Raw genomic sequence first — 13,095 nt, 5'->3', positions numbered from 1 at the left:
GGGGCGGCCATTTTGTGTGCTGAACCGCCATCAATGAGCATTTCCCAATGTCACTACTGTGCGGCATTAGCCACAACGAGATGGCCGCCTCCACTGTGTGAGGGCAACAGGTGCTTTCAGCTTATACCTAGGTTCATATACCAAATTCTCACATTTACTTCCATCTTAGGTTCCACAGCGAACGACGTCCATAGCAACAGCCCTGAATACAAGTGGGTCCGGAGGAACCAGACCGGTCCAGGCTGTGAGAGCCAGGTAACATATTAAGTGGACAGTATAGAGAGGCCGGCAGGTGACCGGGGGCGGTATAGAGAGGCCGGCAGGTGACCGGGGGCGGTATAGAGAGGCCGGCAGGTGACCGGGGGCGGTATAGAGAGGCCGGCAGGTGACCGGGGGCGGTATAGAGAGGCCGGCAGGTGACCGGGGGCGGTATAGAGAGGCCGGCAGGTGACCGGGGGCGGTATAGAGAGGCCGGCAGGTGACCGGGGGCGGTATAGAGAGGCCGGCAGGTGACCGGGGGCGGTATAGAGAGGCCGGCAGGTGACCGGGGGCGGTATAGAGAGGCCGGCAGATGACCGGGGGCGGTATAGAGAGGCCGGCAGGTGACGGGGGGCGGTATAGAGAGGCCGGCAGGTGACGGGGGCGGTATAGAGAGGCCGGCAGGTGACGGGGGCGGTATAGAGAGGCCGGCAGGTGACGGGGGCTGTTATAGAGAGGCCGACAGGTGGCGGGGGGCTGTTATAGAGAGGCCGACAGGTGGCGGGGGGCTGTTATAGAGAGGCCGACAGGTGGCGGGGGGCTGTTATAGAGAGGCCGGCAGGTGCCGGGGGGCGGTATAGAGAGGCCGCAGATGCCGGGGGGCGGTATAGAGAGGCCGCAAATGCCAGGTAACATATTAAGTGGACAGTATAGAGAGGCCGGCAGGTGACCGGGGGTGGTATAGAGAGGCCGGCAGGTGACCGGGGGCGGTATAGAGAGGCCGGCAGGTGACCGGGGGCGGTATAGAGAGGCCGGCAGGTGACCGGGGGCGGTATAGAGAGGCCGGCAGGTGACCGGGGGCGGTATAGAGAGGCCGGCAGGTGACCGGGGGCGGTATAGAGAGGCCGGCAGGTGACCGGGGGCGGTATAGAGAGGCCGGCAGATGACCGGGGGCGTTATAGAGAGGCCGGCAGGTGACGGGGGGCGGTATAGAGAGGCCGGCAGGTGACGGGGGCGGTATAGAGAGGCTGGCAGGTGACGGGGGCGGTATAGAGAGGCCGGCAGGTGACGGGGGCTGTTATAGAGAGGCCGACAGGTGGCGGGGGGCTGTTATAGAGAGGCCGACAGGTGGCGGGGGGCTGTTATAGAGAGGCCGACAGGTGGCGGGGGGCTGTTATAGAGAGGCCGACAGGTGGCGGGGGGCTGTTATAGAGAGGCCGGCAGGTGCCAGGGGGCGGTATAGAGAGGCCGCAGATGCCGGGGGGGCGGTATAGAGAGGCCGCAAATGCCAGGGGGTCGGTATAGAGAGGCCGCAGGTGCCGGGGGGGGCGGTATAGAGAGGCCGCAGGTGCCGGGGGGGCGGTATAGAGAGGCCGCAGGTGCCGGGGGGCGGTATAGAGAGGCCGCAGGTGCCGGGGGGCGGTATAGAGAGGCCGCAGGTGCCGGGGGGGCGGTATAGAGAGGCCGCAGGTGACGGGGGGGCGGTATAGAGAGGCCGCAGGTGACGGGGGGCTGGTGTAGAGAGGCCGCAGGTGACGGGGGGCTGGTGTAGAGAGGCCGCAGGTGACGGGGGCGGTGTAGAGAGGCCGGCAGGTGACTGGTAACCTATGTCCTGTCGACCTATGGACCTACTGACGATCGACTTTCATTGGGTGGACCCTCCGACACATACCCTGCGTGTGGTTTCTCGTCTAGTAACCCAGACCTGCGCCGGGCCGAGAGTGGCTGGGAACGAGGAGATTCCCTACTGCAGTCCCCTCACCCAAACCTGCCTCAGGCCGGATCTCTGGAGAGGAACCGCATAGGTGAGATGTTATTATACATGGGGCTATTGGTGACCCTGTGAGGTGTAAAGGGCCCAGTGAATTCTGGGTGAGGGGATTTGTCTTCTCTGATCTCTGAACCTCATTGCATGTGTAACAGCCGGTATCTTTTACAGCCCCCCATAAGCTGGATGAGTCGTCAATCAGTCCCCCCGGCAGCAAGACTCCAGGGGATGAGCATCGGTCCCGGCCAGGACGCCCGGCTGTGAGTGTCCTCCCTCCTGTCCTGGGGACACCCGTGCTATAGGGGGAGGGGGTCTTTGTAGTTTCCATCTCTGATACTCTGCACGTTGGCACGGACTGGTGTCACTGGTGGGGGTGACGCTGTGGGAATCTCCTAATTATCTTCTTCTGCTGCTATACTAACCTCTTTCTTTTCTCTACTGCGGTCAGAGCTATAAGAGGGCAATAGGAGAGGTTAGTGTCCCTGGCTCAGGCTGTCCGTGCACTGTCCGGTATATGGCCTGTGTGTGCATGGTACAGTGTAGGAGGATGGCCTGTGTGTATGACTGTCACTCAGTGTGGTGCAGTGTATGGGAGAGGATGCCGGCGTGTGGCAGTGTGTGTGTGTGGGAGAGGATGCCGGCTTGTGGCAGTGTGTGTGTGTGGGAGAGGATGCTGGTGTGTGTGGCAGTGTGTGTAGGAGAGGATGTCGGCTTGTGGCAGTGTGTGTGGGAGAGGATTCCGGCGTGTGGCAGTGTGTGTGGGAGAGGATTCCGGCGTGTGGCAGTGTGTGTGGGAGAGGATTCCGGCGTGTGGCAGTGTGTGTGGGAGAGGATTCCGGCATGTGGCAGTGTGTGTGGGAGAGGATTCCGGCGTGTGGCAGTGTGTGTGGGAGAGGATGCCGGCGTGTGGCAGTGTGTGTGGGAGAGGATGCCGGCGTGTGGCAGTGTGTGTGGGAGAGGATGCCGGCATGTGGCAGTGTGTGTAGGAGAGGATGCCGGCGTGTGGCAGTGTGTGTAGGAGAGGATGCCGGCGTGTGGCAGTGTGTGTAGGAGAGGATGCCGGCGTGTGGCAGTGTGTGTAGGAGAGGATGCCGGCGTGTGGCAGTGTGTGTAGGAGAGGATGCCGGCGTGTGGCAGTGTGTGTAGGAGAGGATGCCGGCGTGTGGCAGTGTGTGTAGGAGAGGATGCCGGCTTGTGGCAGTGTGTGTAGGAGAGGATGCCGGCATGTGGCAGTGTGTGTAGGAGAGGATGCCGGCTTGTGGCAGTGTGTGTAGGAGAGGATGCCAGCGTGTGTAGGAGAGGATGGCAGCTTGTGGCAGTGTGTGTGGGAGAGGATGCCAGTATGTGGCTGTGTGTGTGTGTGTGTAGGAGAGGATGGTGGATACTTTTATCCTATCCCCGTGTCCTGTGTATCCTATTCCCGTGTCCTGTGTATCTTATGCCCCTATCCTGTGTATCCTATTTGGTACGTTTTTTTTTCCCCAGCCATCTAACTGGCTCCTCCCCCCTCTACCAGGACCACTTATTAGTGAAGGACCGTCCTGAAGATGTTCCAAAACCTCCCAAAAAAGCGCTGGATTACTCCTCTTCCTCCAGCGATGAGATGGACAGCAGTGACGAAGAGGAGGAAGATGGGGACCAAGAGCGACAGGAGCAGAGCAGAGACAGCTCCTCGGCCAGGTAACAGGGAGGGGAGCAGAGATGGCTCCTCAGCCAGGTAACAGGGAGGGGAGCAGAGATGGCTCCTCAGCCAGGTAACAGGGAGGGGAGCAGAGACGGCTCCTCAGCCAGGTAACAGGGAGGGGAGCAGAGACTGCTCCTCAGCCAGGTAACAGGGAGGGGAGCAGAGACTGCTCCTCAACCAGGTAACAGGGAGGAGACCAGAGAGGGCTGCTCGGCTAGGTAACAGGGAGGGGAGCAGAGAGGGATCCTCAGCCAGGTAATATTACTACTGAGGTAGCCTTGCTGTGGGTGAGTAGGGCTAGAACAGCACTCTCTGGGAGGAAGGTGAAGTGGGGACATGTGTAATTAATCTTCCAGCAGGAATTTGGATCCAGGTGTCTCAGGCACTGTTCCTCTTGTTCCCTGCGTATGTGGCTCCTGAGTGATACTGGTGCTGGTGTCCAGGACTCTTTCCCAGGTGACATTTCTGGCTCTTTGCTAACTCAGAGGTTTCTTCTGTTCTAGTCGGAATGGACGAGATGCTGACACAGACAGTGTGAGCACCATGGTGGTGCATGATGTGGAGGAGCTGGTGGGGAGCACCTCGGACAGCTCATACGGGGACGGCACCATGATTGTGCAGCGGGTAAGCATTGACTTGCAGAGCTGGAGATGTTGTACGCAGTGTTAGAGCCGGTGGTTCTCTGCTATGTCTATGTATCACCCGTCTACGGTAAGCAGTATATGATTGATTATCTGTCCCTTACAGACGCCAGAGGAGGAGCGGAACCTTCTGCATGCTGACAGCAACGGCTACACCAACCTGCCTGATGTAGTGCAGCCAAGCCATTCCCCCACCGAGCCAAAGGGTCCAGGCTCTTCCCCCAACAAGGAAGGCAGTGGGACGGACGTGAGTGGCTGAGGAATATGGGGGACGGTTCTATAATGTATCACATTGTGGAGATGTTTGGGATTGGGTTATGGGTGTTGGCTGTGCTAATGACTCATGGGTGGACAGAAGAGCCATTCTACAGGAATTAGAGATGAAGGGTTAATGTTTTGGGCATTTGGTTTATATTGGAGGCGATACGAGAGCAGAACGAGAGATAGGAGGTGGTGCGGATCCTGATATGGACCCATGGGAGATGATGGGTGATTTACATAGAAGGCCTTCTCTGTGCCCACAGTACCAATCCCGTGGCCTGGTGAAGGCACCTCCGAAAACCTCATTTACTATGTTTGTGGACCTGGGCTTGTACCAGTCATCAGGAGGCAGCGGTGATACCATCCCTGTGGCAGGTATTGTGTTCTATAATCTTCCAATTCTTACTCCCCTTTACCCTCCACTCTCTCTCTTCTCTATGCCTGTATACCACCAACATCACATCCATGACTGGCGCCATCCGCAAGGGCTTCGCCCTCCTCCTATCCCTTTCCACTTGGTCTTCCTTCACCCCCACCACTGAGGACAAAGTCCCTCTTCCTCCCTCGCTCTCTCACTCTACTTACACCTTGACCTCATTCCTTCCAACTTTATCCCCTCTCTCCAAGCTTGCTATCTCCTTGCCCATCTCCACAACCTGCCCCTCCAATCTGACCACTCTCTCCCATTTCCTTCAAACATGCGTTTCTCACCTACACTCTTCTTTTCCTTAGGGTTGCCCTAAAGGAAGGGTCCGTCCTTGACCCCTTCCTCTACTCCCTTTTAACCCCCTCTTCTGTCTCTAGTATGCCCTCACAAACCCATCCTAATCTTTCTGTGGAGAACATCTTCCTCCTTGCTCATCTCATGTTCCTCCCGTCCTTAATGTGTATGTGTACTTCCCTCTGCAGCGTCGTTTGTGAGTGGAGACGCTGCCCGGTTGGAGCAACTTAAATATGAAGCTCGTAAGGGATCGGTAGTAAATGTGAATCCAACCAACACTAGACCACACAGCGACACTCCAGAGATCAGGAAATATAAGAAGAGATTCAATTCGGAGATCCTATGCGCCGCGCTTTGGGGTGAGAGTGGGCACCGGAAGGAAGCTTCTTGTCCATGTAACGTTTTGGCGATACTAGTCTCTCTGGTTGCATGTATGTAACTTTCTGGTTTACTGCCGCAGGTGTGAACCTACTGGTTGGCACGGAGAATGGGCTGATGCTGTTGGATCGCAGCGGCCAGGGCAAGGTCTATAGTCTGATTACCCGCCGGAGGTTCCAGCAGATGGATGTCCTAGAAGGACTTAACCTCCTCATTACCATCAGTGGTGAGCAGACATGGTTTAGATGTGAAGACAGGGTTTTCATTTCACAGTATGGCCGCAGAAGTGCATCCTGGAATGTTCTGACGCATAGAAACCTTACAGACCTCCAATCTGCTTCTGATCAGATTCCAAAAATATCTTGGCCAAGATATCCAACATTCAGATGTGACCACCACAGCAATTAATTCCGTATTCACAGTTGTCCCAAGTATCTCCACCGGTACAATTGCCTTTCTGATCTAGCTGTCCTCCTGTGTCCCAGGTAAGAGGAACAAGCTGCGGGTCTACTATCTCTCATGGCTCAGAAACAAGATCCTCCACAATGACCCAGAGGTGGAGAAGAAACAGGGCTGGAGCATGGTAGGAGACATGGATGGATGTGTACATTATAGAGTAGGTAAGGACTTCCAAGGTCTTCCTTTACTGCTGTAGTCCGACTGCTTGTAGACCAGAAGATACTCATCTGTCCTTCCTTTTTCTCAGTCAAATACGAACGCATCAAGTTCCTTGTAATTGCGCTGAAGAACTCTGTAGAGGTTTACGCTTGGGCACCTAAACCTTACCACAAGTTCATGGCTTTTAAGGTAAGTGACCATGGCGGGCAGCAGTTTTTCAGTCTTCTAATAGTCATAATGATGATTTCAGTAATGTTCATCCCAATGGCACTTATCTTCTCCTTGTGACTCTATGCATTGTTCCAGTCCTTCACAGACCTCCCCCACCGGCCGCAGCTGGTGGACCTAACCGTGGAGGAGGGTCAGAGATTAAAGGTCATCTATGGCTCTTCATCCGGGTTCCATGCCGTAGACGTGGATTCGGGGAATAACTATGACATCTACATACCTGTCCATGTGAGTCTCTAATATACCTTGAACCAATCACCAAATCACATTTGGGTGCAGTTTTACTAAATGCAATAAACCCAGGCATATTTGGAATTTAATTTTCTAATACGTGAATGTTTTCTTGTTCTGCTTTAGATTCAGTGTCAGATTAACCCTCACGCCATAATATTCCTGCCAAACACGGACGGGATGGAGATGCTACTGTGCTATGAGGATGAGGGCGTTTACGTGAACACTTATGGGAGAATAATTAAGGATGTGGTTCTACAGTGGGGAGAGATGCCAACCTCCGTGGGTGAGTAATGTCTGCATTGAGAAAATGTCTTGTATGTCCTATTCTCCAGCATATACATTAATTCAGCTCTTCTTGTAGGCCATAGAGGTGCCTACTCTTCTGGTAGGCCATAGAGGTGCCTACTCTTCTGGTAGGCCATAGAGGTGCCTACTCTTCTGGTAGGCCATAGAGGTGCCTACTCTTCTGGTAGGCCATAGAGGTGCCTACTCTTCTGGTAGGCCATAGAGGTGCCTACTCTTCTGGTAGGCCATAGAGGTGCCTACTCTTCTGGTAGGCCATAGAGGTGCCTACTCTTCTGGTAGGCCATAGAGGTGCCTACTCTTCTGGTAGGCCATAGAGGTGCCTACTCTTCTGGTAGGCCATAGAGGTGCCTACTCTTCTGGTAGGCCATAGAGGTGCCTACTCTTTTGGTAGGCCATAGAGGTGCCTACTCTTCTTGTAGGCCATAGAGGTGCCTACTCTTCTTGTAGGCCATCTCTGCGCATAATAGGATGCTCTTTTGTGATCCATTGTCTTGACCGCAATCTGCTTCCTTCCCAGCATACATCTGCTCCAATCAGATTATGGGCTGGGGAGAGAAAGCCATTGAGATTCGCTCAGTAGAGACCGGCCACCTCGATGGGGTCTTCATGCACAAGAGGGCCCAGCGACTCAAGTTCCTGTGCGAACGCAACGATAAGGTAATGAGCGAGAGATAGATCGGTCTTAACATACCTTATGGACATGTAATTTTGAGACAATCTTTTCAATAACGTTTCCCCAAATCCTTCATCTCCCGCAGGTTTTCTTTGCCTCCGTTCGTTCTGGTGGGAGCAGCCAGGTCTATTTCATGACCCTAAATCGCAGCTGTATCATGAACTGGTGAAATGAAAAGATGTTTGGGGATAAAGAGATTCCGAGAGACTGTTCCCAACCTCCCCGACACACTGGAGTCCCCCCGCACACCCCACCTTCCCACACCGAAAAACATTCCCCTTTCCCCCAATACTTACCACAGCTCCCTGCTTTGCTTCTTTTATCTGAGTTATATAATTTATTTGGGTGTATAACTATGAGACCAATATACCATCACCGAACCCTCAAGGTTTGGGGGGACAAGAAGCAAGAAGAAGGGGGGGGGGGTAAGTCTTGACAAAGGTTTTCGGCCTTTACCTTGACGAAAGGCATTTGCATCTTGGCTAGTGTTCTGATTGCGGAACCAACCCCAAGTTTTTTAGAGTGTTCCGTTTAATGGCGGTTTGAGGGAATGGGATGTTTTTCGTTATATTTTTTTTTTTTATTGTAATGTTTTTTTTAGAGAGTGTTCAAATGACGGCTTAATGGGCGAGTCCCAACAAGAAGTTAACAGGATCGTCCCGAAAAGGGAATTCATATTAAATGGTATCATTGGCTCCCCCTTCTGTGACGTGCGGGTGACTTAGCGCACCCTCTTCTTGTATGCACTTGGGTCTTATTGGTTTAAGAGTAAGAGACGAAGGCTGCTCGTTGAAAGACACTTTATCGGGGATCGATATAAACTATTCACCCAAAGTCCACTGCTTGACAATGTGTACACAATCCATTACTGGCCTTCCTAATAGGTTTACTCTACTGTAGTTCTTTCATTTTGTAGCTGTTCCGCCATATTTAGTTGCTAATATCTAGTGATTTCTTTCTCCAAACTGCATGTCACCACTTCCCTTTGTAGGACACTAAACCCGCCCCCTTCCTTTAGCCTAGTGTATTCGGAGCTGCTCCCATTCTGCCGAGTAAAACCTACTTGGATACCTTCCCCTGGTGCCATGTGCAGGTGCTTCACGGGGTTTCTGCAGCGGTCGGTTGGAAAGTCGCCATCCTGTAGCGCACGACGCAGGCATCGTAAAGGTAACAATGGGGAGTATGTGCGCGTGACGAGGCGGTGGCATTAGTCATGCAGATGGCGAGGGATGTTCATGTCCGCTTAGAACGCAGAGGAGAGCACGTCTCATTGGGTAGCTCCACTTTACGCCAGGGTTTGCACAGACTGAAGAGATTCTCACCATGTGTACCACCGACCGGACAGGGTCTTACTGAGGAGATTCTCACGTGTACACCACCAACTGACCAAACGATTTTCATGGTGTGCACCACCGAACGAAAGGGGCTTATTGAGGAGATTTTCATGGTGTGCACCACCGAACGAATGGGCTTACTGAGGAGATTTTCATGGTGTGCACCACCGAACAAATGGGCTTACTGAGGAGATTCTCAGAGTGTGCACCACCTAACCGAAAAGTGGCTGTACCAAAAACAAAACCTGATCTATATGTATAAATACTAGACACCCTGCCCCAGCATCTTATTTTCCTTGTGTGTGAACTTGGGTGACCCCGGAGTCCTCCCCCCAGAATGAGACAATCGAGGTGTTCATAGAAGCGGGATTGAATTTGCTATTTTTGTAAACTTGACAGATGATTATAAGAAGGTGATGACATATTATTTTATGTAGCAAATTGTATAAAGGTTGAATTTGAAAAAAAAAAAAAAACAGATGAAATTGGTGATATGTTATTGCTCTTAAATAAAGTTATGTCTGCTAAACATCATCGTCTTGTTAATGCATTTACCTGAACAGATATCGGGTGATATCTCGCATCTACTGGCAATGTCTGTGCAATGCTTCGACTTTCCTTTAGGTGTCACTAATGAATTCAAGTTTTATAATTTTGTGTCCTCCCTCATCATTACTGTGATATTCTTGGAATGTGGGAGGAAACCCTTCAAGCATGGGGAGAATATACAAACGCCATACAGTTAAGGGCCGTGGTGGAAATCGAAACCCAAGACCTCAGTGCTGTGAGACAGCAATGCTAGCCACTATGCTATCTGTACTGCCCAAAGTACTTATACTAGGGGTCATTTTATTTCATTTATAAATACTGGAAAAGTTTCTGCTATGGGGTGAGACTTCACTTCTGCTCGCTTCCCATGAGGTACTACGCCAGGCCTGAAACAACGCTTCCTGTTCTGACACCGCCATACCCTGACCTGACATTTCTCCCGGGTCTCTCAAAAGGTGGACCCTGGTCTCAGAAAGGTGTCTCCAGCCAGCTGATAGGTGGTCATAGTGTACTTGCCTTTGTGGACATATTGGCCTAATGGTTCTCATAAGTGTTCCATCTACAAGTAAACCCGAAGCTTGGAGTCTAAGAAAGGGTAGAATGGGTGAGGGCGCTGTGTGAACAGATAACTTTGGCATCTGCGTACCCATTACCTCAAGGCTGGTAACAGGACTCGGAACCCTAATCAGGAAAAGATCAATGGCTTAACCATTTTTTGAGCAACACAATGCAGCTCAGTTAGGGCATTGGACATAGAGACCCGTCGTAAAGTCCTCTCCAAACTGTCTATTCCCAAACTTAGGCCAAACTTATTCTGATCGGTGCGGCCGGATCCGAATATGCGGCCAGCACCGTGCGTCCTAAACCCCGCCTTCCATACGGATCGCCAACTTCGTCCGTACGCGGTAAGAAGCTGTCCGAACGGACCGCACGTGTATTTCTCAAGAATACACCTCCTCCATCTCAGGGAACCTCCCCCATCATTCGATATTCGCAGACCATAGAATGCAGGACCGAATGGCCAGGCAGCTCCCGCAACCTCAGACCACACAGGCATTTCTCCGTGCAAAAGCAGGGATCTGGGCGGGCAGCTGACATCCGGCAATGTCATATGTCCGCCCCCTATACATGCGTCACGGCCGCATTACCATACGTACGCCCAGCGTTTTCATGGGAACGCCCATGAAACGCGGGGCGTATGCATATATTAATGCGGCCAAACAGCCCTTCACGCCCCTCTCCACCCCCTGTTCGTAGTGTACACATTTCATGCGGAATGTGGCCGTGCGTTCCGTTCGCACATGCGCAGATATGACTCTGCACATGCGCAGACACAAAACATCGGCGGCACGAACGCACGCGGACATTAAGGCACCAACCAGAATAAGGGCCTTATTCTGAAGAATGTTTCTGGGAACCTCGGCGACTTGCTGGAGGTCCGATGTGGCCGTAAGGACCTCTCCTTATGTTGGTGGCTTTGTGTCATATGAGCTTTTAGTATGAGATGATCTGCAAGATTTTAGTATTCCACATTGTCCTCACTTCTGAACCTACCTGTCCATCATACTCGTGCCACAAGGCTAGCAATCTTTGCTAAGATACATAAAACAGTCCAGTGAAAGTCTTCTCAACATCCTTCTCTTGCCCCAGCACTTAGAGACGTGTACAAGGGTGTGGGTATTGGGTGGGATGCCGGAACAGAACAAGTGTGTTTGCACATGGGCACAGATTTTGGCAAGGATGAAGGAGGACGTAACGGCATATTTCCATCGGTGCAAACCACCAACCTCAGGGCCGCTGGTAGTAAGAAGCCAGAGGCCTTTCCCCTGTGTACAGGATCGGAGTTGCCTGCAGCGATGGTGCCCCACCCTCGTCATGACATGCCTACATTACTGCCACCTCTCCCCCAAATGGTCTCTCATTGTCTATCGCAATGCAAACAAATCCTATTTCGCCCGCTGGCACTAGATTATCACACAGTGCAAATTCCATACACCGCTTTCCCTTCAGGCAGTGAATTAGTGTGCTTTCTTTATAGAGCACCACACCCCAGTGAGTGTGCCAGATGCCAATCAATGGTACCGCTCACCTACAAGGTATCCTTCGCAGGATAGACACCGTGCCAGTCACAGTGTGCAAAGTCCAGGGATTTGGGTGTGTGACGGGCGGCATTTGGGCAGAGTTGGAGGGATAGTTGTCGGTTTATGACCAGTAACGGGTGGATTATTATAGCAGTGGTAAACCAGTTTATGTTGATTCAAATATGAATGACAGACAGCTGACGCTGTGATATATATATATATCAAGGGAAGAGGAAATATGTTACTTTCAGAGACACATCTAATAAGGAATCAAGTTTTGGGAGGTTCGGGGGTTTAGGCCGAGATTACCCGTATCTTTACAGTGGCACAGGTGCACTCTTTACTCACTGACAAATTACAGAAGATCCACAGGTAGAGATAATTACTTCACTTGTGATCCTGTGAGGAGACCTGGAAAATGTGAGCTGATGGTAGCTCTCGAGGACTGGAGTTGGCTACCCCTGCTCTAGAACCTCAGGTGAACATGTGGAGGTGCCGTCTCATGCGTTTAACACCTGCCGGTCGCATTTAGTTCAACAAGGACGCCTCTCTCTGAGTCCGCCCTCATTCTGTGATAGACTTGGGTGCCCCCCAAATTCCGGAGCCCCTAGACAGCTGCCGAATGGTAGAGCCACTGATGTGGATTAACTCACAAACAATGTCTAGGCAGACATTCAATAGGTCAAGATGAACAACCGATTGGGGGGTATGGATACAAAGCGCTTATGTTAGGGTAAGACACACAAGGACAAGATGGGGAAATAATGGGATAAGGGGTATAAAGAAAAAATTTTTTTTTTAAAGAGTTAAAAAATAAATAAAAAATGCAGAATAAAAAATAATAAAAGTAAATAAATATGGGGGGTGTGGCCTGGCCGTGGAGGAAGCAGGACGCTCAGCTTTACAGCTCCTGCAATACCTCCGTTAAAAACCCCGATTTGTGGCCTCTCCGGTCACCTGAACCCTCTCCCATCACTCACCAAGCCGGTGGGGAGCCTCCGGATCGAGAGGGCACGAAAAACGGAGCCGGGGATCCCAGTTTCCAGCTCCCGGAGGCTGAGGCCTACCCGCAGCACCAAGCCGCGGCCTCAAGTACTGCAGCTACCCGGCGGCCGAGCTCCACAGCCCGATCGCGGCACTTCACGCGGGCGCCGGAGCTGCTGGAGCCCCTGGATCAGGCCCCTGAGGTAAGGGGACTCCCCACACACCCAGCACAGCCCCTGGGCACAAAATCAAACAGCCCAGGAGCCCCAGCAAAGCACTGGAGCCCCTCTATCCCCCTGCCTCACTACTCGCGGCGGCCATCTTGATTTCCCCATTCCCCCTGTGTTGCTAACACACAGAGCAGAGCTGCACACAGTGACCCACGCGGAACCCTGCTACCACCAGGGTTCACCCCCAACCACAGGGCCACTGACAGT

At 52.5% G+C, this 13,095-nt stretch overlaps 1 protein-coding gene across 7 annotated transcripts in view; it reads left to right on the top strand.

Moving 5' to 3' along the window:
- The window catches only part of MINK1 (misshapen like kinase 1), a 66,963-nt gene extending 57,385 nt beyond the window's left edge, over positions 1-9,578 (top strand). For 4 of the 7 annotated variants that reach the window (XM_083185696.1, XM_083185693.1, XM_083185692.1 and 1 more), the window contains 16 exons: positions 170-255; positions 1,894-2,003; positions 2,138-2,226; positions 2,415-2,438; positions 3,483-3,646; positions 4,154-4,274; positions 4,398-4,538; positions 4,816-4,927; positions 5,462-5,632; positions 5,734-5,877; positions 6,137-6,271; positions 6,358-6,458; positions 6,576-6,725; positions 6,855-7,014; positions 7,555-7,694; positions 7,796-9,578. In XM_083185696.1, the coding sequence (XP_083041822.1) occupies positions 170-255; positions 1,894-2,003; positions 2,138-2,226; positions 2,415-2,438; positions 3,483-3,646; positions 4,154-4,274; positions 4,398-4,538; positions 4,816-4,927; positions 5,462-5,632; positions 5,734-5,877; positions 6,137-6,271; positions 6,358-6,458; positions 6,576-6,725; positions 6,855-7,014; positions 7,555-7,694; positions 7,796-7,879 (1,932 nt within the window). In that variant the 3' untranslated portion in view covers positions 7,880-9,578. The remainder of the gene's footprint in view (positions 1-169; positions 256-1,893; positions 2,004-2,137; positions 2,227-2,414; positions 2,439-3,482; positions 3,647-4,153; positions 4,275-4,397; positions 4,539-4,815; positions 4,928-5,461; positions 5,633-5,733; positions 5,878-6,136; positions 6,272-6,357; positions 6,459-6,575; positions 6,726-6,854; positions 7,015-7,554; positions 7,695-7,795) is intronic. The other 3 variants (XM_083185697.1, XM_083185694.1, XM_083185699.1) reach the window with 1 other exon arrangement.
- The last annotated feature ends 3,517 nt before the right edge of the window (positions 9,579-13,095 follow it).

This window comes from Crinia signifera, chromosome 4 (genome assembly GCF_055691185.1).
Source record: "Crinia signifera chromosome 4, ASM5569118v1, whole genome shotgun sequence".
NCBI lineage: Eukaryota > Metazoa > Chordata > Amphibia > Anura > Myobatrachidae > Crinia > Crinia signifera.
Note: the sequence above shows the minus strand (reverse complement) of the source record. Positions and strands in the feature narration are given on the sequence as shown.